We start from the raw sequence: 22,243 nt of genomic DNA on the forward strand, positions 1-22,243 counted from the left end.
ATAATTTCAAGAGAGTCCCTTCGCAACAAGAATTGATGGCTATAGTTGACTTCATTACGAGTCGGTCAGGGTACGAACTGACTAAAAAACCTGCAGCGCCACCCAGTGTTCGTTTGTTAATTTTTTATCGTTTGTCATGTTTTAATGTACGTTTGTTCTGCTAAGATGACCGTTCGTTTTGCATTTATATATGTTTGTTACGTACGTGGTCGTTGGTTTTGCTTTAATGTATATTTGTTTTGCAAAAAGGTCTGTTGATTATGCCTTGAATGTCATTTGTAAAGTTTTTATGGTCATTGAAATTAAAATAATTGTTTTCTCATTATGGTAATTTTTGCCCTTTCCGCTGCCCATAGGACTTCAGCAAATGTAAACAAGTAAGATGGCATAAACTGCTAAATGAGTTTGTATCATTAAATCATTGAATCATATGATAGAACAATTATTGGTCTTTTTGAGGTCAATACAATGATTTAACCACCTTCAAAGTACAAAATATTAACCTCGCCCTTCGGGGTCGGTGAATATTGTACTTCTCATGGGGCTAAATCATCGTATCGACCTCAAAAACAGTAATAATTGTATAATCATGTACATCAGACAGTTCGAAACAATAAAGAAAACAAGCTTTATAAGGGGCAAGTAAAATCATCATGGGCATTTTTTTTTTTACCTCACTCTGTATCAATTTTGCACTTTGTGCTTAGCTGATATGCTTTCTCTAAGGTCTATATATCTAGGTAATGCCCTCATCAAAAGGCTACATTTATTTAGCATTATTAGAATCAGTGAGATATTTTTCTGATACACTCCCTTTCTGCGCGAACAGGTTTGCATATGGGCAAGGATCAGCTATTTGTAAATAATAACGGCCGTCACGGTGAAAAAAAATTGTGTCGATATTTTTACACTTTTTCTAGTTAAAAGCATCTATATTTATACCTTCCTTCATGAATTCATAAAGAAAAGATTGTTGCGTTTTTATTTTTTAAGAAAACTGCATCCAAATATAGTTGATCAAAAAGTGAGGGGCGTTATGTTGACACAGATAATGCGAATTTAGAAGGTTTTTTCGCCCTCCTCGAAACGTTAAAAAAACCTCCACATGCATGAATCAGAACGCTTTCACTTGGAATGAATAAGACAGCTTTTTATGACCTATCTGTAAAATAAATAAGGCACAATTAATCGTGACGGAGGTGACGTCAACTTCTCCTGCTATTGCATTTTCTTCGTTCTTACTTTCTGCAAAGAAATCGTGTTTTCGGTGTTTTTTTTTTTCACTACATGAGGAAATAAAACTAGTTTTTCATTTTAAAAAAGCAGAATGAGGTATATTACTTCTTCCTTTAACTATTTTTTATCCTGCATAATAAACGGATGTTATATTTGACTTTTTGACAAAAATAGATTTTACAAATTGACAAACTAAAGTTTGCTAGTTACGGAGGTTACATTGACGATGATTTTTAAAGCTTTCCGTAAGTTTTCTTCAAAATACACATGATTTCATACATGCAATGAAGTTAAATACCTCCATCCAAACATTCTGCTAATACTAATTAAAAATATTAAAAGTATTTTCATGAATTTTAAGCACTGTGATGGATGTTACATTATAACATCCGTTACGGTATTTTTCATGTTAGTTACATTTTAACTCTCTACAGTTTTGTAATTTTTATTTAGGAATTTTATTACTTGTTCTTCATTAACCAGTTAACATACAACTGAAGTTTACTGATAAAATTTTATCTTTAATAACATAATAAGAAAAAAAATTGGTATCAGCACAGATTGACAATAAGGTCTTTTAACTTAAGTGCGGGACAGTTACTCGCACATGCGCACAAACGCTTCCGAGTGGAAAGCTTCATTTGTTTTCATTAGGAACGGAAATGGTAAAATCTTGTTGTGTTTACAAGTGTCGAAACGTGTGTAATGGAGAATCACGGTCGAAGGGTGTCAGTTTCTTTCGGTTTCCCAAGAACAAAAGAAAAAGAAGAGCCTGGATAAAAGCTGTTAATAGGGATAAATGGACGCCAAACGAGCATACCTGGATCTGCTCGCAACATTTTGTTGATGGGTGGCACGGAGATGAACCGAGCGATGACAATTATGCCCCAACAATATTTGCCTATAAACAGAAACGATCGGAAGAAGATTTTAACAGGGAACAGAGACGACTTGATCGAGAAACAACCAAGGTATCTACCTTTGATTTTCACCAATATATTTTTTGAAATCTTATAAATAAAACGGCCTAAAAATCAAACATAAGTTTTATAGGAGGTACAACGAGAGATCGATGTCAGATTTAAGAAGAAAAAAAACACGTTTTACCCAGAGCTACCTTCTTTTAAATCAAAAACATATTTATTCATATAATTTTGCACAGGATTTATAAATTACCCCAATTTCTTTCAAAATACATAAATATACATGTATAAAATATTTTTATTGCTCTACTTTTTTTTTTACAAGGAAAAACTTTGTTCAGAGAGGATAAACAGGGAGAGAGAAAGTGCTAATTTAGAGTTTTCTCTGCTTGCACATGGCTCCTACTGTAGATCAACAGATGAGTCAGGTGATCACAGTACAGAGGGAAATGCTTTAACCAGACTGAGTGATCATGATGAAAATGGACCAACAGATGATGTTGACATTAAGCTGACATGTGATGCAGGTACACCAGGGATGAATTGATTATTTAACTGAATATTTCAATTGCAACATATATCTTTTTAGTAAGATACTAGTATGTCAATTTCAATATCAATATAAGATATTCAGTAGATTTGTAAAATGTAAATAAATTTTTAAAATTCTGCTTGCTATAAATTATTGATGATATAAACACATTTAAAGGTGTACAATGTGAAGAAGACCCCCTCCTGAAAGAAAACAGAAACCTTAAAGAGGAAGTAAGAAGACTTCGAGAGGACCTACGTAAACACAAATGGTCTGCTGAGCGCATTAAAGATGATGATGGCATGACACGTTTTTACACAGGGCTACCTTCTTTTACAATCTTCCTGTGGCTGTACAAGCAAGTGTTGACATTTTTTCTTAACTTTTTATTATCTTCAAATATGTATCTTTATACAAGTTATGATCATAATAAATAATGGAAAAAATTACAGTCATGTATCAAAAAACTGATTCACCTTCTTCAGAGGTATTGTGATTGTTTATGCAGAAATTAAATTATATTTCAGATGTTATTGACTGCTTAAATTTTTAGGTTTTAAAAATTCCTATAACTTAAGTTAGCATCACAGAATGTTAATTCTGTAATTTCATTGATTACAGTTACCTTTCCAGTAAATGTTCAAGGATGACATATTGGAGGGGGGAAGGACAGACATCAACTACAGACAGAGTGAGAATGTCATCATCTTGCTTACATCCAATTGATCAATTATTTGCTGTCCTCATGAGGTTGAAAGTTGGACTCTATGTGCAGGATATATCAGAGAGATTCCAGATCAGCAGTGCTTCATTTTCAATGTATTTTACAACCTGGATCAGTTTAATTCATGCCGAGCTCAAGTTTCTAAACCCATTTCCAAGCAGAGATATTATCAACAGAACTATGCCGGAATCCTTTAAATCTAAGTATCCATCAACCAGAGTGATTATTGATTGTACAGAACTTTTCATTCAATCATCAAGTAGCCTAATAAATCAAAGCCTAACATTTTCTAACTACAAGCATCATACTACTGTTAAATTTCTAGTCGGTATTAGTCCATCTGGAGTAATTACTTTTGTTTCTGATGCATGGCCAGGAAAAACTTCAGACCGTCAGCTAACTGAGGAATGTGGCCTACTTCAGTTACTTGAGCCTAGTGACAGTGTAATGGCAGACAAAGGCTTCACCATAGCTGACTTACTTGAAAAAAGACAATGTTCCTTAAACATTCCACCATTCCGAGGTATTAAATGAAGTGTAAAGTTGTAAACATTCAGCTGTTTGTTGTTTATTTTTATCTCACGAGAGTTAAAAAATTAGGATTTCTTTTTGCTGATAAGAATTTTAAGTTAAAATAAAATCTTTTAGTCGTCCTTTAATGCCAGATCTTAACCTCACCCCCTCCCACCCAATCAACTCAATCTATGTGCAAATGGTTAGATTTGTTTGTTTGTTGTTTCTTTTCTTTTTTTTTTAAAGATAAATCAGGAAAACATTGCATGGTAACTAGCTTAAATAATTTTCTTAATATTGTATTCTAGGCACTTCTAACCAGTTTTCAACAGATGAAGTCTTCAAGACCCAGGAGATTGCCCAACTTCGGATTCATGTTGAAAGGAGCATTGGGCGTGTGAAGAACTTTCATGTCTTAGAAGGAGTGATCCCCCTTACAATGGTCCACTTCATCACGAAGATTTTCCAAGTCTGCTGTTGGCTGACCAATCTAGATTATCCGCTTGTTGATGGGAAAAAGATTTCCACTGATGAATCATAACTCTCTAAGTAAGACATTTAAATTCTTGTTTTGATTTTTATGAATTCATTCCATATTGAATATTATTAAGTAATTATGTACTTAAAATATTCCTAGTAATTAATACAGTACACAATATACAAAATACTTAATCAGAGCTGTCGTCTTGCAATTCATATCACATATTATGCTACAAGAATATTTTCACAAATAAAAAAAAATTCTAATGCAATTGTTTTGTAAAACACATTTTGATTGGGTAATACACTGACATCTGAGGCAGTAAAATGAGCATAAATGAGAATGAAAGCTATTCATTGTGGCGTCATAATAGAGTGACGCAAAAACACAATGCTCTATGACGTATTTTATATAACAAAACTCAACAAAATAAGACATGAACATCAAACAAAATGCATATATTGCATTAGAATGGGAATAACTATCTTTTAATTTGGTATTTGCGAAATACCAAATTAGAAGATAGTTATTCCCTGATTCAACCTTCTGCTTTTAAAAAATAATCACAAATATCCAACACTTTAATTTCCACAGATAAATAATTGTAAATTTGTAGCTGTGTACTTAGACTGATACACTATAAAGTGCAATAGAACTAGAGTCAATTCATCTAATACTGTATGTGTTCTTAAAAAAGCAGGCTTTATATTTAAAGTGGCTTTGGTGCAGACAACGATGCGCTAATTTATGAATACCACTAAGAAATCATTTACAAATACAATATACAATGCTTAAGAGTGTAGCGCTAATTCATGAATATGCCAACAACTCACCTAGTAATTGCGTTAAATTTTGATTACGCCTATTTATGCACACGTACAGCATTAATCTCATACAGCCTTTGCTTCAAAGAACTGCATTGCATCACTAGAGAAATTTCAACACTTGTATAATAATGGATAAATTTGCTCCATGTAAAATTTAACTAATTTTGGCATCATAGATGTAACAAATAGCTCATCAAAGAGAATTCTTTCTATAAAAATGTTGTTTGCTTTAGCTGCAGTCCACACAACAAAATCCACCCAAGGTACACTCTTGATTGCCATTTCTCCCTGCACTTGTGCATAAAATTTGTGAGATTTTCTCAAAGTTGGCCCTGAAGATGACATCTCAAGACAAAAGTGTCGATCATTCAGTTCCAAGATTTCTGATATTTCGCACTGGGTAATATTGTAACCCTTAATCGAAAAGGGACACTTTATTTCCAGTAATCCCATGTCTCCATTTTCAATTACCTTCCCATCGCTTGAGGCTCCAAGGAATGAGTGTGTTGAATACAAGGTGATCCCTGTAGGATGTACATCTGTATTTTCATTTATGGCCCTTTTAATGGTAAGGTAATCTTTTCTGGCCTCTGCTTCATGATCTATCCCCCACTGGACTGGTGGTGGTAGTGCTGTATATCTGAAATATTTTAAATTAAGAGTAATAGAAAGGATAAGGTATCCTGTATATATGTCACAGGGTGAATAAATTATTATTCTGATAAATATTATATGTATGATTGAATATTTAATGACCTAATCACTAATCATCATCATCATTTTCATCTATAAAGCATAGTAAATTACAGTCCTCTGGAATTTACTATGTGTTCATTCATAAAATATCTCATTCATATTCATGGGGTTGAATGCTCATTGGTGGATTTAGGAGTGTGAAAGGTCAAATGTGTTTGTGTCAGAATGGGTGAGGGTTGAAGTTGTGTGATTGGTTGATATTTTAGAGTGAGAAGTGTGTGAGTGGTTTTACTAGTTTGGTATTGTGTGCCCATGCTTGGCGCCAAATACCCTAACTAATTCACTCCACCCTAGGACAGCCAGGAGTAAGGAAGAATTCCTCTCTTACTCCACAAAGTCTATCATTTTATAATGTGGACAATTTAACTGCCTATTTGGTAAGAACTTTTACCACCGTTGCTTTGAATAAATTAAATATCTTATCAAATAATTATCTACTTAAAGATAATTACATTGGAAAAGTTAAAATATATTAAAGTAATTTAATGTGTGAGTGTATAGGTATGAGAGTGTATTCATTTATTTTCATTACTGTTATTGTTACAGGTCACCTTTTCAGTCTTACCATGAAATTGAAAAATATATGCATCGAACCCAACAGCTGTTTTCATTGTTATTATTATTAAAAAGGAGTAACAAATAAAATACGGCTGTGACATATATATTGACTAATCTACATACTAGGTTCATATTACAAAATAACATGTACATAAGGGAAATAACTCCAGCTATTGTAACATTAATGCACTTTCAGTATTCCTACAATCATTCATTGTAATGATTGTTTACATTTAGTAATATTACTATTTACATTTATGAAAAATAATTAATGCAAGATTTATTTGCAAAAAAAAAAAAAAAAAAAAAAAAAAAAAAAAAAAAAACACTATGTGCAAATAATTAATTACTTTATAATTTTTTAAAAGGAATATTACTTGTCAAGATTTGATCCATGTAAGATCTGATTGACGAGAGATTTTGCTGGGGTTTCTCTTGCTAGTAGCACATCACCAAACATAGAACTTGTAATTCTCCCAAGGTGGAGAGCTCTCCACATCTCACAAAGTCTCTGTCCTCTTGTCTTCTCCTCTATAAAGTTCACTAGCTCTTCATCTATCATAGGTGGTGGTACTGTTGGAAATGAGAAAAGAGTACATAAAAGATATGTTTTTATTTTATAACAAATAAAAAAAGTTAGTAGAATTATACATGCATTCATTAAAATTATTAAGATACATTACAGTTAATAATCAATCTAATTAAAATTAATTTTCCATCTGCAACATCACAGGGAAGCAATGTATAGATAAAATGGGGAGTGGATGGAAGATCTAATTAGATTGAGATAATTATAATCGTGTTTTATCTATATTTTTGCTAATTGGTCTATGTTTAGGTTTTAGACATATAGGATCAAAATTCAAAATTTTATTTTCAACTCACAGTTCTCATCTGATAACAGCATCTTTTCCATTTTCAGGTACAATGGGTGCACAGATGTCTCAACTTCCACTTCAACTTCCACAGAACTAGGTACATTGGAGTCTGGAATATTCCAGAGATGAGCCATACCTAGACAACAAAGATTTTATTATTGAATCACTGCATAAAATGCTAAATACTTTACTCCTCTAATCATTTATTGAATTTTAAGATATATTATACATCTTTTACCTATTCAAAAATTATTTAAAATTATATTTGTATCTTTTAATGTATTTACCTCATAATATTATATACACTGCTTTCAGTTTGAGTATGATATTTACTTAAAATTATTTATAATATTAAAAGAAAAATTTTTATTTCATTGCAGTGAGATATTTTTTTTTTATTCAATTTTCTTTTTTGTACTTCAAAAACATTAAAAAAGGCAATTTACAAATATTTGTAAACCTGTATGAGGGAAACAAGCTCTTAGTTCCCCAAGTTGATCCAGAGACCAAGCAAGGCTATGATGTTTGTCCTCAGAATGACGAGGGTCGAACCTGGCCATTGCTGAACCATGTGATGGTGATGATAACCTGGCTACATCATCATCAGTATCACTGCTTGCCATTGCCTTGGGCCTTGAAAGGTTAAGGTTGCTTATAGGCTTTGGTTTCTGGTTCATTGTTCGTGGCACTTTCCATTGACAGAGTGTTGATGTACAACTCTGTTCTCCTTGCAAAGGTGCTTTTGTAGTGGATTGCATATTGCATATGGTGAAGAGCAGCCCCCCAATATGACTGCATGCTTGAGCTAACCTGTATATGTAATTTACAGAAAATATGAACACATATATAACAACATATTATTAGAATAATATAAAATGAAAAATTGGATTTCATCTGTTATTTTGAAGATAAGAACTGTGTAATACTTACCCTATGGGGCATTGACAGTAAGCAAAGTCCACCCTGTTCGTTCCATCAGAATTACTTATGCACAAAAAAACCTGGTAACGCTGTTTTTTCATTGATGCTAAGCAAAATGCTTTAATGTACACTGTAGATTCATCAATCTGAAATTTTAGTAAAAATTTTATTTTAATTATATTGTCATTTTTTGAAAAATGACATCAAGATTCTTTCTGAAAGTTGAGTACGGATATCATTTTTCTTTATTTCCAATTCCTAATTTTTTCTTCTAATTCATAATATTGGTAGTAAATTACTCATGGAAAATGTAAATTTTGTGTCAGAACCACAGGTCTACAGAAGCTTCTACTGATATATTGATGGTTAAATTTTTTTTTTCATTATATACTCCAATATGTCAGTGGGATCAAAGCAATCTGAGGGCTTGTATTCAGAACAAATCAGAAAATGAATTAGTTCATTTAAATGAAATCAAATTTCAAAACTATTTAATAACATGTGTATTATGTATTTCCAATGTTTACATAAGGATAGCCATGTAATCGGGGGGGGGGGGGGGGGGGGGGGGTTCAAGTGTTCAATTAGCCAAAGGTTATTTTTTTATGCCTTTACAGGACAAAGTGTTGTATCAATCAAGGTATTTCCTTAACAGTGGAGGACAAATTATTTTTTGGAAATTTTCATATGTAAGAAATATTTCCAAAATTTTTCCTTCTCAGAATCAAATGATCTCATCATTTCGTCACAGGCCGGTAGGAAGCAATTTCAGTTTGGGGGGGGGGGGGCACAGCCATACATTTTTAAATGGGGGACACTATCAACTACCAAAAATTCCTTGACAAGCAAAAAAAAAAAAAATTGTCATCAGACGTTTTTATTGAGGGGGCACAAGCATGTAGTAGCTATGTTTTCTATATATTCTATGTATTGGCAAAATCATTGTGGGAGCAACCCCCCTCTCCCGGTTCCTACGGCCATGCATCAGATTAGAATAAATCAGCTATGTATGTGTGTTTGTCAAATACACTCTCTCTCAAAGTGCTGAATATTTATCTTAACTGACCTAGAAACATCTATATGTAATTCATAAATGTCTGTAGTTAAAATTTCTTTATAAAGACTAGGTTTGCATAATATTATTAACTTACTCGTGCAATACACATATTCTGGACATCCCCGGCATCAAAATGCTTCACGGACTTGTCTAAACCCTTGAAGTTTTGGATGCATTGATCACCTTCCTGCCTTCGCCTTGTTATCATGAATTCATATACCATAGAGAATGATATACTCGGAGGTTTAAGATCCTCCGATATTGACTGATAATGGACTGCATTGAAAGGGGGCAAGTTTTCCTTAAACTGCACGTCAGTTGGATTAATGCAAGATGACAATTGCACAACTGGAGTTATTAAAGCTGCTGGTGTTTGACTAGATAGTATGTCACATATAAGATCATCCTTCTTTCTCTTTGAATTTATCCCCAGATCAGCTGCTATGCTACGCAAAACACTTACGTTTGTTTTCTTTAAGTTTTCGCGGGTCGCCATACTGTTGTAACTCGTTGCCAATGTAAACAAGGTAACGATAAACAGGAAATGTTTGTCACTCGTACATGAATTGAAATAAATAAAATAAAACATATTTCAAACCAATTTTATTCAGTTTAATAAGTAAATATCAATTCAACAAAAATATACGACGATGTTTATAAAACACTTTTGACGAAAATGAAGCGTAGAATGTTGCACAGAACGAGTCGTGATTTTTCCACTCGGAAGTACTTCTGCGCATGTCTGCATATATTATTAAAAAGGTCTATGGTCAAATCATAACAGGCAATCAGCCAAGAAAATCAATAAGGAGCTGGTAGCATGGTATCTGAAAAGAAAATAAATGAGTTTTTTTTTATAACCAAAACAGCAAATAATATGTCCTTAAAATTTCTATGTTACATATCGAATCATTGTGCTTCTGAAGTTAAGGTTTGACATTGTTTTCTGTCAAACTGTCACATCCGTATATTTTATGTTAGTCAAAATATAACTGCCGAACTCTATGATCGTAATAATTATAAAAAAAAATGCTTAAACTTTTGTGTCAAACAATAATAATAAAAGATTTCAACACATTGGAGAACATGGTTTGTCCATTTTATCAAGAAATATTATATAAATCTTATTTAGTTATTAGCGTGACGCCTGTTATCAACTAAGAAATATTGACCGACAGTACAAACTCACCCACTTTGCCTCCTTTTTTCATCATGGTCGCTTTTGGAGGTATTATTTAAGGAATAACTGTCTAATTTTTTGGATTCATGATGTGATCAATCGAGTGGCTTGTGTGATAATTTGCATAAAAGGCGTTTATGCATAAAATTATCACGCAAGCCAATCGATTGATCATCGTCATGAATCCAAAAAATCTGACAGTTATTCCTTATATTTACATGCTCCTGATTCTGCAAATTCCCGTGCTAATAGTCCCGCTTCTGTCTCTATTTGTCCCGCCCCGCACGTGATTTTTTTAACCGCGCCTCTCGATGAACCAGTAGATTTATATAGAAATAAAGTATTTTTACAGTTTGTAATTTTATCTCGGACAAAGACATTGGAAATGTTAATATAGTAGTATAACTGTGCATTTTAGCACCAGCCTAAGCACCATCTCCATAGCGCATGCGCCAAAGTTCTGTTTACCTTCTACTTTCATTTTCACTGTGCCAATTTTCTTCTTACTAACTTTTAAATCTAACAAGAAAGAGAAAGGGGTGGATGCATCCGTATATCTTTATATCGCAAATTCACCACTGATATATATTTATTAAGCTTTTTATTTTATGGAAAAGGAAGGGATTGATGACCCGTGTATCTCAATTTGCACATTAATGCTCTGTTCATGATGTTGGTTTCACCGGGAAGTTGCATCGGGAAGTTGCATACCACAAGCAGAAAAAAAACTGATTCATAACTAAGGTAAGATATTAAGCATGTAGTATATTATAAATGAAATATAATAAATTTTCGACCAAATTGCTCCAGCGTGGGGACTAAATGCCCTGAAATTTCCCTGTAAATATTCTCCAGCATGAAGCATAATTCTTCAAGCACCTTTTTTCTAGCGTCTCATTTCACAATCAGACCTAAAATGATATATTGTTTGCTTACAGTTTTCTACCAACCCATATTTATGTTTACAATTCACTACTGACATATATAATTAAGATTTATATTTTTATGAAAAAGGGAAGGGATTGATGATCTACCCATGTATCTCAGTTTGCATGTTAATGCCCTGTTCATGATGTTGGTTTCACCAGGAAGTTGCATACCACAAGCAGAAAAAAACTGATTTGTAACTAAGGTAAGATATTTAGCATTTAGTGTATTATAAATGAAATATAATAAATTTTCGACCAAGTTGCTCCAGCATGGGGACTGTATGAGGCGCCGTTTTGGTATTTATTGCCATTAAGTGATATCAGCTATACGAATAGGTGATATCACCTATTTGAACAAGTGATATCACTCATTCAAATTGAATAGGTGATATCACTTATTCAGATAGGTAATATCACTTATTCAAATAGGTGATATCACCTATTGGAAATGAATAGGTGATATCACCTATTCGAATAGGTGATATCACCTATTCGTGCTGAATAGGTGATATCACCTATATCTATTCAAATAGGTGATATCACCTATTCGATTTGAATAGGTGATATCACCAATTCGAATAGGTGATATCACCTATATGCATATCTTACAACAATAAAATATGAATGCTCCCTTCCTCAAGACTATCTAGATTTCCATTGGAACCTAGCTAATTTGGGCTGCTCAGTTTTCCCCTGTATTTGAGTTTGAGACATTTTAAATACCTTATGTTATCGACCCCTGTAAAGTTAAATAAATTTTATAAATTATACCAAGCTGGGGTACAACAGAGTGACATACCTTTCTCTCTTTATAATGTAAAGTGGGGTATTTTCTGTATGGAACAGTTGTTATGTGTTTTTCATGATTTTTCCTATAGTATACATGATAGATAAGTGTAATGAATATAATTTGTGAGCAAAACAAACTACAAGTTTTACTGGGGTGCTAAATACTAAATGCAAAGCTGTTATCCATTGTCTCCAACAACACTAAGTTATAAAACAAAAGTGAAAGTAAATGAGAATTAAAGACTATAGTCTTGGGAGCTTTTGTTATTTCATAAATAATTTGAATAGGTGATATCACCTATTCGAATAAGTAATATCACCTATTTAAAATAATTAAGTGATATCACCTATTCGAATAGGTGATATTACCTATTTGAATTGGTGATATCACCTATTTAATTTGAATAGGTGATAATCACCTAACCGGAAATTGTCATCCTATATTACGACAAGTTATGTTGAATCTTAAAGAAAATAGTTTTACAAAATGCCAAGAACTAATAGCAAACTCTCACTCAAGAAGAAAAGTTATCAGAGTGCTATGGCCGAGAATAATATTCATAACACTAGAGTCAAAGATGATGATATGGAGTTTTGCCTTAATCAAGAAGGACTAAAACAAGATGATGAAATGGATTTTTCTCTTAAATCCACCGACCCTAATGACCTGAACAGAAGTAATGACCAGCAAAACGTGGCTAAGTCCTGCAAAGTTGAAATCAAGACTCTAATGACGGAAAGAAACGAATTAGCAAAGATAAAAGAAAGCTTTAATCTCTATCTACAGTCGGGTAGCAGTCCGCCATGGCTCTCAATCAGTTTAAAATGCACTCTTAAACTCACCAATGCAATGGACAAAGAAAAATTTCAAACTCAGTGGAGAAATCTAACAAAACCAATGACTAGTGATCTACTTGCACAGTTAATGGTATATCTTAATACCGAAGTGCAAGACAAGGAAACTTCAATGAAATCTTGCAGAAAATATGCATTTGAAAGTCTGGGCAGTGCGGCAGAAACCAAAAAAGAAATCGACCAGTTCATTAACGAAGAGAAAAGTAAATGTTTTCTTGAAATCGAAAATTTCACGAAATTCATCAAAGAATCCTCTTCAAGAAACATTCGCAACGTGAACAGATGTGGTCGAGGTGTTACAAGAAATTTTCCAAGGGGAAGAGGTCGTTACTATAAACCTTACTAACTACTGTTTGATTATGAAATGTTATTTGAACCAGCAGTGTACCAAAATCATATTTTTGGTGTATTTTTATGCAATTAAATCGTTGAATTATGCTACACAAACTGGAGTTATCCGTCTTCCGTTACACACTGGTAAGAAATCTCTTTAACCAATGAAATGCCTTTTGGGTGTAACCAAGTAGTATTTTAGTTTATAAGCCGCATATGAATCACCTAGTCATTTATTCTGTTGTACGCAAAATGGCTCGACGCTTTAATAAGCTCGCCAATATAGCAAAAAGACAAAAAAAGAGCAGGAAATTCTTCCTCTCGTAAAAAGCGCCAATTTTCGGCCAAAGTGAGAAAAGCTCAAAGCTATGTACTGAACATCTCCAATCATTCACTTACAGAAAGTGAAACATTGCTATTATCAAAGGGATTAAAATATATTCCAACTCCAAAAACAAAAAACGTCAAAAACAAAGTCATGAAAGATTTTCTAGAATTTGCAAGAAAACTGAAATGCAAATATCATTTTAGCACAGATGAAAATGCACGTTTACATCCTTTTCGAGAAAATACAGGCTTTATACCTAGCTATACATGCCAAGCACTGGAAAACTATATTGCTCTAACACAATTAGAATTGTCATCTATTCATATCAAATCAAATGTTTCTAATTTATCACCTTCCGAACGGAGGGCACTTTATGACCTACTGAACAATAAAGACATCGTTATCAAAAAAGCAGACAAAAGTAACACTGTAGTGATAATGGACAAAAAACAATACATTGAAGAAGGTCTGCGTCAATTAACAACACAGTATTATACTGAAATTGAAAAACCTAATTTGTCCTTAATCTATAAAACTATACAGGACAAGATAGACGAAATGTTCCAAAAAAGAAAAATAGATAAACAAACATTTTCCTACCTTACAAAAACAAACGAACAAAATCTACGACCAGGACGACTTTATTTATTGCCTAAAATAAATAAAATGGGGGCAAATGACAATACATTGCCAAAATGTAGACCCATCATATCACAAATAGGGTCGCCAACGGAGAGAATAAGTCATTACGTCGATTATTTCCTACTACCAATCGTTCAATCTCAGAAAACTTATATCAAAGATACTAAAGATTTCATCAACAAAATTGAAAGTATCAAGCCGCCAAGGAACTGTTTACTCATCACTTACGATATAACATCAATGTATACGAATATGACCTTCAATGAACTCTTAGTGGCGGTAGAAGAAGCATTATCGAATTTCAACTGCAGCTTGCATTCAGACATTCCTTGTCCTGACACAGCTGACTTGATGTTTTTACTAAAGTGCATTCTCGAAACCACGTTATTTGAATTCAATGGCAAATATTACAAACAAACAATCGGGTGTCCAATGGGAAGCCCAAGTAGTCCAGAAATATCGGACCTAAGAGTATATCAAATAACTGAAATGCTAGTAAACAACTATGAATACAAACACAAAATTTGCTTCCATGGGCGATTCCGTGATGACGGATTTATGATTTATGAGGGCCCGAAAAACGAAATTATTCGCTTTTTCGAAATAGCAAATGAATGTCATCCTTTATTGAAATTTACCTATGAAATATCGGAAGCATCACTACCATTTCTGGACACATATGTATACAAAGGAAACCGTTTCAAGGAATTTCATATTCTTGACGTTAAGTCATATATTAAACCAACAAATACATTCCAATATTTGCACCGCCACAGCGCTCACCCTAAAGCAGTTTTTAAAGGCTTTATTAAGGGGGAATGTATAAGACATGTACGCAATACAAGTGACAAGGAAATATTGCACAACGAACTTCTTGAGTTCAGATCACACCTTTTAAACAGAGAATACAAGAGAATTGAGATTGACCCAATTATTAATGAATCCTTAGCTGTAAACAGAGTCATAACGTTACATAAAACCAAGAAAACAAAGGAAATACCTATGGTTCTAATTACAAAGTATGACCCAAGAATCAAAGGTCTGAAATCCAAATTATTAAAATACTGGTCATTAGTTTTAAAAGATGAAAAATGCAAAGAAATCTTTCAAACAAAACCAATGATTGCATATGCTAAACATAAAAGTATTGGTGATTTGCTTACAAAAGCTATTTTGCCACAATAGAAATTACGGTTGGATCCCTGAGGAAGGCGGGGCCGTGATTTTGATTTTTAATACACCAGTACGATATCAAACCGCCGAAACACTTTGCTGTCATAATAATACAGTCAATAATTAATTACTCATTCAAAACGATGTCAGTATGAAATAGAAATAAGATAAGTCGCAGCACTGTGTCGGGTCCTATAAATTGAGTTTTGCGTGGCTGATGGGTGTTGCCTTAATGCACTAGCATCTGGTTTAAGGGAAGGATAACCCCAAATGTCCCTCTTTCTACCATACTTCAATTCCACTATAAAGAAGTTTTAAAGTTAATAAAACAAAAAATTAAAACTGATATAAAAACAGATTATAAAATAAATATAAAATTCATACAACATTCATATAAAATATTGTCCATTACCTCTAGTTATACAAAAGTATTTCTTACAAAATGTTTATAGTTATTTATATCTTACACATATATATATACACAACTCTACAAAGGAATCTTTTTTTACTTACTGTACTGCCTAACCAAGTTAGAGATTATACACCTCTTTACTTGCATGGTCCAGGGTTGAATGATGTTCTCCATTTCTGAATTTAAGAACATAAAATCACTAACAATTTTGTCATACTGAAGTGGCATTTGATAAAAACTCTATTCAAAAAAAAAAAAATCTCTCTCAGTTTGTGGTTGGATATAATTTTCATCCATAAAAAATGCAAAAATAGTTGGATAAAAAGCTTATCCATTTTTTTTTCATTCCTGTCACAGAATTTTTATGTTTTTATTTTAAACATTAAAAAACTGTTCTTCTATTCTTATTCAATGAATACCATTCCTCATGGGAGAATATCATTTTGTGCATGTAATATTTACCATCTTTAATTGATTTCACAGGAGGGGGAGGACCACTGCAAGCAGTGCTGATGGCAATCCTTACTTCTTCTGACTCAACCACAGCTTTCAGCTTTCTTGACCCTATAAAGTCAGCATGTTTAAGCAAATGTACATGCATTTCCAGTAAAATGTAATACCTGTACATCAAAAAAATGTATAAAAATAAATAAAATAAACTCAAGCAGTTTATTTCGTCAATCATCAAAAAATGCTTATTTATGGGTATTTACCGGATACATTTTTTATCTACGGTAATATAAATTAAAAGACCTAATATTTAGACAGTATCAAAGAATAAAAGCATTACAGACTCTTATGTCATATTTTATCATGAAAAAATCTTGAAATATGCCATGACAATTCTTGAAAACCTACCTTCAAACTTTAAAGTAGGGATGGGATTCCGCTTTGTTGGCTGCGGTATGTATAATACTAATACAGTGGCATCAGTTTTTTGAATCCAATCTTTAACCTAAAACAGTAGTTAGTAGTTATGATACTCTTTTTTTAATCTTTATGATACTTATGGTGATTTTGATATAAAAAATTTCTAGATGTAAGTTTATAAAAAAACACTATGCCCCCAGTGATGAAAAAATTCACATTCTACAATTTTATGATTATATAATTTATATTTCCTTTGTAAATTATGTTAGATAATGAAATAATGTACAAGATAAAGGCCAATTAAAATTTTTAAACTTGTTAGGAATGGTATATGACAACTATGCTGGCATTACCTTGCCCTGAACTGAAGCCCAGTACTGCTCATTTACTTTGGTTAAACCTAATTAAAATAAAAATAGATATATTTATATAATTCAATAACCTGTGTAAGGGTGCACAAATAATTGTTGTTGATTATATCATGTATATAGGAATCATTACATTATCTAAGCATAAACAAATAAATTGAAAAAGCTTTAAACTTGAACATTTTTGTTCCAGCGGGGAATAATAAAGGTCTCCTCTTTATCAAAATACATACAAAGCATAATGGTAAAGCAAAGCATAATGTTACAAAGGCTGTATATGCATTGTGCTAGTGTTAAACTGAGTTTGTATATGGATGGTGCTAGTGTTATAAAGACTATATATGTGTGGTACTAGTGTTATAAAGGCTGTATATCTGTGTTGTAAAGCCTGTATATGTGTATATTTGCTAGTGTTGTAAAGCCTGTATATGTGTGGTGCTAGTGTAATAAAGCCTGTATATGTGTGGTGCTAGTGTTATAAAGGGTGTGTGGTGCTAGTGTTATAAAGGCTGTATATGTATGGTGCTAGTGTTACAGAGGTTAGATAAGTGTGGTGCTAGTGTCATAGAGGTGAGATATGTGTGGTGCTAGTGTTATACAGGCTGTATATGTATGGTGCTAGTGTTACAGAGGTTAGATAAGTGTGGTGCTAGTGTAATAAAGCCTGTATATGTGTGGTGCTAGTGTTATAAATGCTGTATATGTGTGGTGCTAGTGTTATAAAGGCTGTTTATGTGTGGTGCTAGTGTTATAAAGGCTGTTTATGTGTGGTGCTAGTGTTATAAAGGCTGTATATGAGTGGTGCTAGTGTTATAAAGGCTGTATATGTGTGGTGCTAGTGTAATAAAGGCTGTATTTGTGTGGTGCTAGTGTTATAAATGCTGTATATGTGTGGTGCTAGTGTTATACAGGCTGTATATGTATGGTGCTAGTGTTACAGAGGTTAGATAAGTGTGGTGCTAGTGTAATAAAGCCTGTATATGTGTGGTGCTAGTGTTATAAATGCTGTATATGTGTAGTGCTAGTGTTATAAAGGCTGTTTATGTGTGGTGCTAGTGTTATAAAGGCTGTATATGAGTGGTGCTAGTGTAATAAAGGCTGTATATGTGTGGTGCTAGTGTAATAAAGGCTGTATTTGTGTGGTGCTAGTTTTATAAATGCTGTATATGTGTGGTGCTAGTGTTATACAGGCTGTATATGTATGGTGCTAGTGTTACAGAGGTTAGATAAGTGTGGTGCTAGTGTAATAAAGCCTGTATATGTGTGGTGCTAGTGTTATAAAGGCTGTATGTGTGTGGTGCTAGTGTTATAAAGGCTGTATATGTGTGGTGCTAGTGTAATAAAGCCTGTATATGTGTGGTGCTAGTGTAATAAAGACTGTATATGTGTGGTGCTAGTGTAATAAAGCCTGTATATGTGTGGTGCTAGTGTTATAAAGGCTGTATATGTGTGGTGCTTATGTAATTAAGGCTGTATATGTGTGGTGCTAGTGTAATAAAGGCTGTATTTGTGTGGTGCTAGTGTTATACAGGCTGTATATGTATGGTGCTAGTGTTACAGAAGTTAGATAAGTGTGGTGCTAGTGAAATAAAGCCTGTATATGTGTGGTGCTAGTGTTATAAAGGCTGTATATGTGTGGTGCTAGTGTTATAAAGGCTGTATATGTGTGGTGCTAGTGTTATAAAGGCTGTATATGTATGGTGCTTGTGTTATACAGGCTGTATATGTGTGGTGCTAGTGTTATAAAGGCTGTATGTGTGTGGTGCTAGTGTTATAAAGGCTGTATATGTGTGGTGCTAGTGTAATAAAGGCTGTATATGTGTGGTGCTAGTGTTACAGAAGTTAGATAAGTGTGGTGCTAGTGTAATAAAGCCTCTATATGTGTGGTGCTAGTGTTATAAAAGCTGTATGTGTGTGGTGCCAGGGTTCGACACTAACGGTGGACCGGCGGCCCGAGTCCACCAAAAAATTGGAAGGTCCACCAAATGTTCTGGACTAGGTGGACCATCGGTCCACTTAAAATTTAAACACCGTATTGAAAAATACACAGTAAAATTCCGGGGTTTTTTCCTTCTATAAATCGACATCTGTAAATCAAACGATTAATTCATCCATACTTGTATTTTACAATAAATAAGCGGTAAAATTTGTTTTAGCTAAATATTTAGCTGAATATATATCTTACATGTAATATTGATGACTACAATAACAATAACATTGAGACGCAAGAACATTCAACACGGACTTTGAAAAAGAAGCATGTAAAATTCGTGCCAGTCCGTCTGGCCTTTGTTTATTTAATGCACAGAAAGGTGTGAAAATGTACACTGGGTAACAGGAAATCACTTCACGCCTGAACGCACACTGATGGCCAGGTTTGGAGATAATTAGAATTGATTGACAGCTGCATTTATGCATTGTTTATTTTTTTAGATCTTCAAACAGGCATGATTTATATTTTATGAACACGTTTTCTGCAGTTTCTTTTTTTTCTGCTATACATTAAATCACAGAAAAGAATCAAATGATTGCAGTTCATTTGAATAAATAATAATAATAAAAAAATAAATACATACACTTTTGTTGTTTTGCATCATAGTAAAAAATTGTTCTAGCCATAGATACATGAAAAATTCACTTGTTTATATGTACAACTTAATTATTGGGATTTTAAAATTCATCTACCGTTGGAAGCAAAATAAATGCTGGTTTTTACCATTGTAAAATAACAAATTGTTTAAAGCTATAGATTGTGTTCTTTTTTTTAAAATATGATCAGAAAATATATTAAAGAATATTGCTCAAAACCTCCTGACTAATTGATTTGTTTCAGTTGACTGGTTAAACTTATACTTTATAAGTTTGACTGGATTGGGTACATCAGTTAGTTTCAAGCCTTGTGTAACAAATTTAAACATTTATGAAGGTCCACCAGAATTTGAGAAGGTCCACCAATAATATTTGACAAGTGGACCTGCGGTCAACCAAGGTAAAAAAGTTAGTGTCGAACCCTGGGTGCTAGTGTTATAAAGGCTGTATATGAGTGGTGCTAGTGTTATACAGGCTGTATATGTGTGGTGCTAGTGTTATAGAGGTTAGATATGTGTGGTGCTAGTGTTACAGAGGTTAGATATGTGTGGTGCTAGTGTTATAAAGGCTGAATATGTGTGGTGCTAGTGTTATGGAGGCTGTATATGTATCGTGCTAGTGTTATAAAGGTTTTGTATGTGTGGTACTAGTGTTATAGTGTATATGTGTGGTGCTAGTGTTAAAAAGGCTGTATATATGTGGTGCTAGTGTTATAGAGCTTAGATATGCATGGTGCTAATTAAATAAAGGCTGTATATATGTGTGGCACTAGTGTCATAGAGTTTAGATATGTGTGGTGCTAGTGTTATATAGGAGAAATATGTGTGGTGCTAGTGTTATAGAGGCTGTATATGTATGGTGCTAGTGTTATAGAGGTTAGATATGTGTGGTGCTAGTGTTATAGAGGGGAGACATAGGTGGTGCTAGTGTTATAGAGGTTAGATATGTATGATGCTAGTTTTATAGAGGCAATATATGTGTGGTGCTAGTGTTATAAAGACTGTATATGTGTGGTGCTAGTGTAACAAAGGTTGCATATATCTGTGTGGTGCTAGTGTTGTAGAGGTTATATATGTGTGGTGCTAGTGAACAAAGGTTGTATATGTGTGGTGCTAGTGTTATAGAGGTTAAAGATGTTTGGTGCTAGTGTTATAGAGGTTAGATATGTGTGGTGTTAGTGTAATAAAACCTATATATTTGTGGTGCTAGTGTTATAAAGGCTGTATATGTGTGGTGCTAGTTGTTATGAAGGTTGTATATGTATGGTGCTAGTGGTTTGGAGGTTAGATATGTGTGGTGCTAGTGTAATAAAGTCTGTATATGTGTGGTGCTAGTGTAATAGTCTGTATATTTGTGGTGCTAGTGTTATAAAGGCGGTATATGCATGGTACTAGTGTAATAAAGGCTGTAAATGTGTGGTACTAGTGTTATAAATGCTGTATATGTGTGGCGCTAGTGTAATAAGTATATATATGAGTGTTTGGATCACTTGTATAGTAGAATCTATGATACCATGGCATAAATAATATTACTTCCTTATATGTCCTTATGCTTTTAAGCCTAGATGTGGGAATGCACTGGCATTGATATGTGTGCTTTTGCATTGACAAATATAGAATTGGTTTATAAGGTTACCTTTATTTGGACAATATAAGCAGTGATTGCAAGAAAAAGGCTTGTATAGTGCTACTGCTAGGCCTAATGAAAATTTTAGGTTTGTATGCCACTATGGTCCTAGTATATAGGTTGAATAGATAAAAAATATAAACTTACTTGCATTGGCCATTCTTTTCCTAATACCACGACAAACTGATTCCGATCTACAATACAGACATTTCTTGAGTAGTGTACATTACACATCCCCCTATTATGTATACAGACATATCAGGCCCATACAATTCAGTGTGATACATGCAAAATGCTTATGCAAAGTCTAAATATTTCGTCAAAACCCCAGTTATTCCTAGTTTACGACTAATTTTATATTTTTGGTAAATTATGGGGTGTGCTAGTGGCCGGTCCCGGCTACCCAAAATTGTAGGTCTTATATAGAAACGGTAACAAAAAGGCTAACGCCTATTTTTTCCCTTCAAATTCCAAAGAAAAGTACAGAAGTTTTGTATCTTATTATATTCTCAAACATTTTCGTTACTTTATCTCGACAATAGCCGCTTTATCATTAATATAACAAATTAACAAAAAATACCTGTTCGTTTGAATGTATTTCAAAACAGAAAGAAGGAAGTGCGCATGTCGCACGACCCACTTAGGCCTTTAATTTGCGCATGCGTTATGGAGATGGTGCTTAGGCTGGTGCTAAAATGCCGCTTTTGGTGACGTATTAAAACTAATAGAAAAAATCGAACTGA

General features: G+C 33.4%; 3 protein-coding genes across 3 annotated transcripts; 1 reads left to right on the forward strand and 2 right to left on the reverse strand.

The window, feature by feature from the left end:
* Window positions 1-1,891: 1,891 nt before the first annotated feature.
* On the forward strand, window positions 1,892-7,619 carry LOC133186841 (uncharacterized). Its single transcript, XM_061322193.1, has 6 exons — window positions 1,892-2,207; window positions 2,485-2,686; window positions 2,869-3,049; window positions 3,313-3,938; window positions 4,237-4,477; window positions 7,473-7,619. Exons 1-5 carry the CDS (start codon window positions 1,899-1,901, stop codon window positions 4,467-4,469), a joined length of 1,551 nt encoding a protein of 516 aa, XP_061178177.1. The 5' UTR covers window positions 1,892-1,898; the 3' UTR covers window positions 4,470-4,477; window positions 7,473-7,619.
* On the reverse strand, window positions 5,348-9,902 carry LOC133186541 (uncharacterized). Its single transcript, XM_061321773.1, has 6 exons — window positions 9,501-9,902; window positions 8,359-8,495; window positions 7,889-8,238; window positions 7,436-7,564; window positions 6,928-7,123; window positions 5,348-5,876 (listed from the first exon to the last, which is right to left on the reverse strand). The coding sequence occupies exons 1-6, from the start codon at window positions 9,900-9,902 to the stop codon at window positions 5,348-5,350; spliced, it is 1,743 nt and encodes a 580-aa protein (XP_061177757.1).
* Window positions 9,903-12,093: 2,191 nt separating this feature from the next.
* Window positions 12,094-21,694, reverse strand: LOC133186840 (uncharacterized). Its single transcript, XM_061322192.1, has 6 exons — window positions 21,648-21,694; window positions 17,271-17,317; window positions 16,906-17,002; window positions 16,510-16,611; window positions 16,149-16,223; window positions 12,094-15,936 (listed from the first exon to the last, which is right to left on the reverse strand). Exons 1-6 carry the CDS (start codon window positions 21,658-21,660, stop codon window positions 15,782-15,784), a joined length of 489 nt encoding a protein of 162 aa, XP_061178176.1. The 5' UTR covers window positions 21,661-21,694; the 3' UTR covers window positions 12,094-15,781.
* Between the last annotated feature and the right edge of the window lie 549 nt (window positions 21,695-22,243).

Source organism: Saccostrea echinata, unplaced genomic scaffold (genome assembly GCF_033153115.1).
Source record: "Saccostrea echinata isolate AGI-Se365-2 ecotype Australia unplaced genomic scaffold, CSIRO_AGI_Sech_v1 ptg000014l, whole genome shotgun sequence".
NCBI lineage: Eukaryota > Metazoa > Mollusca > Bivalvia > Ostreida > Ostreidae > Saccostrea > Saccostrea echinata.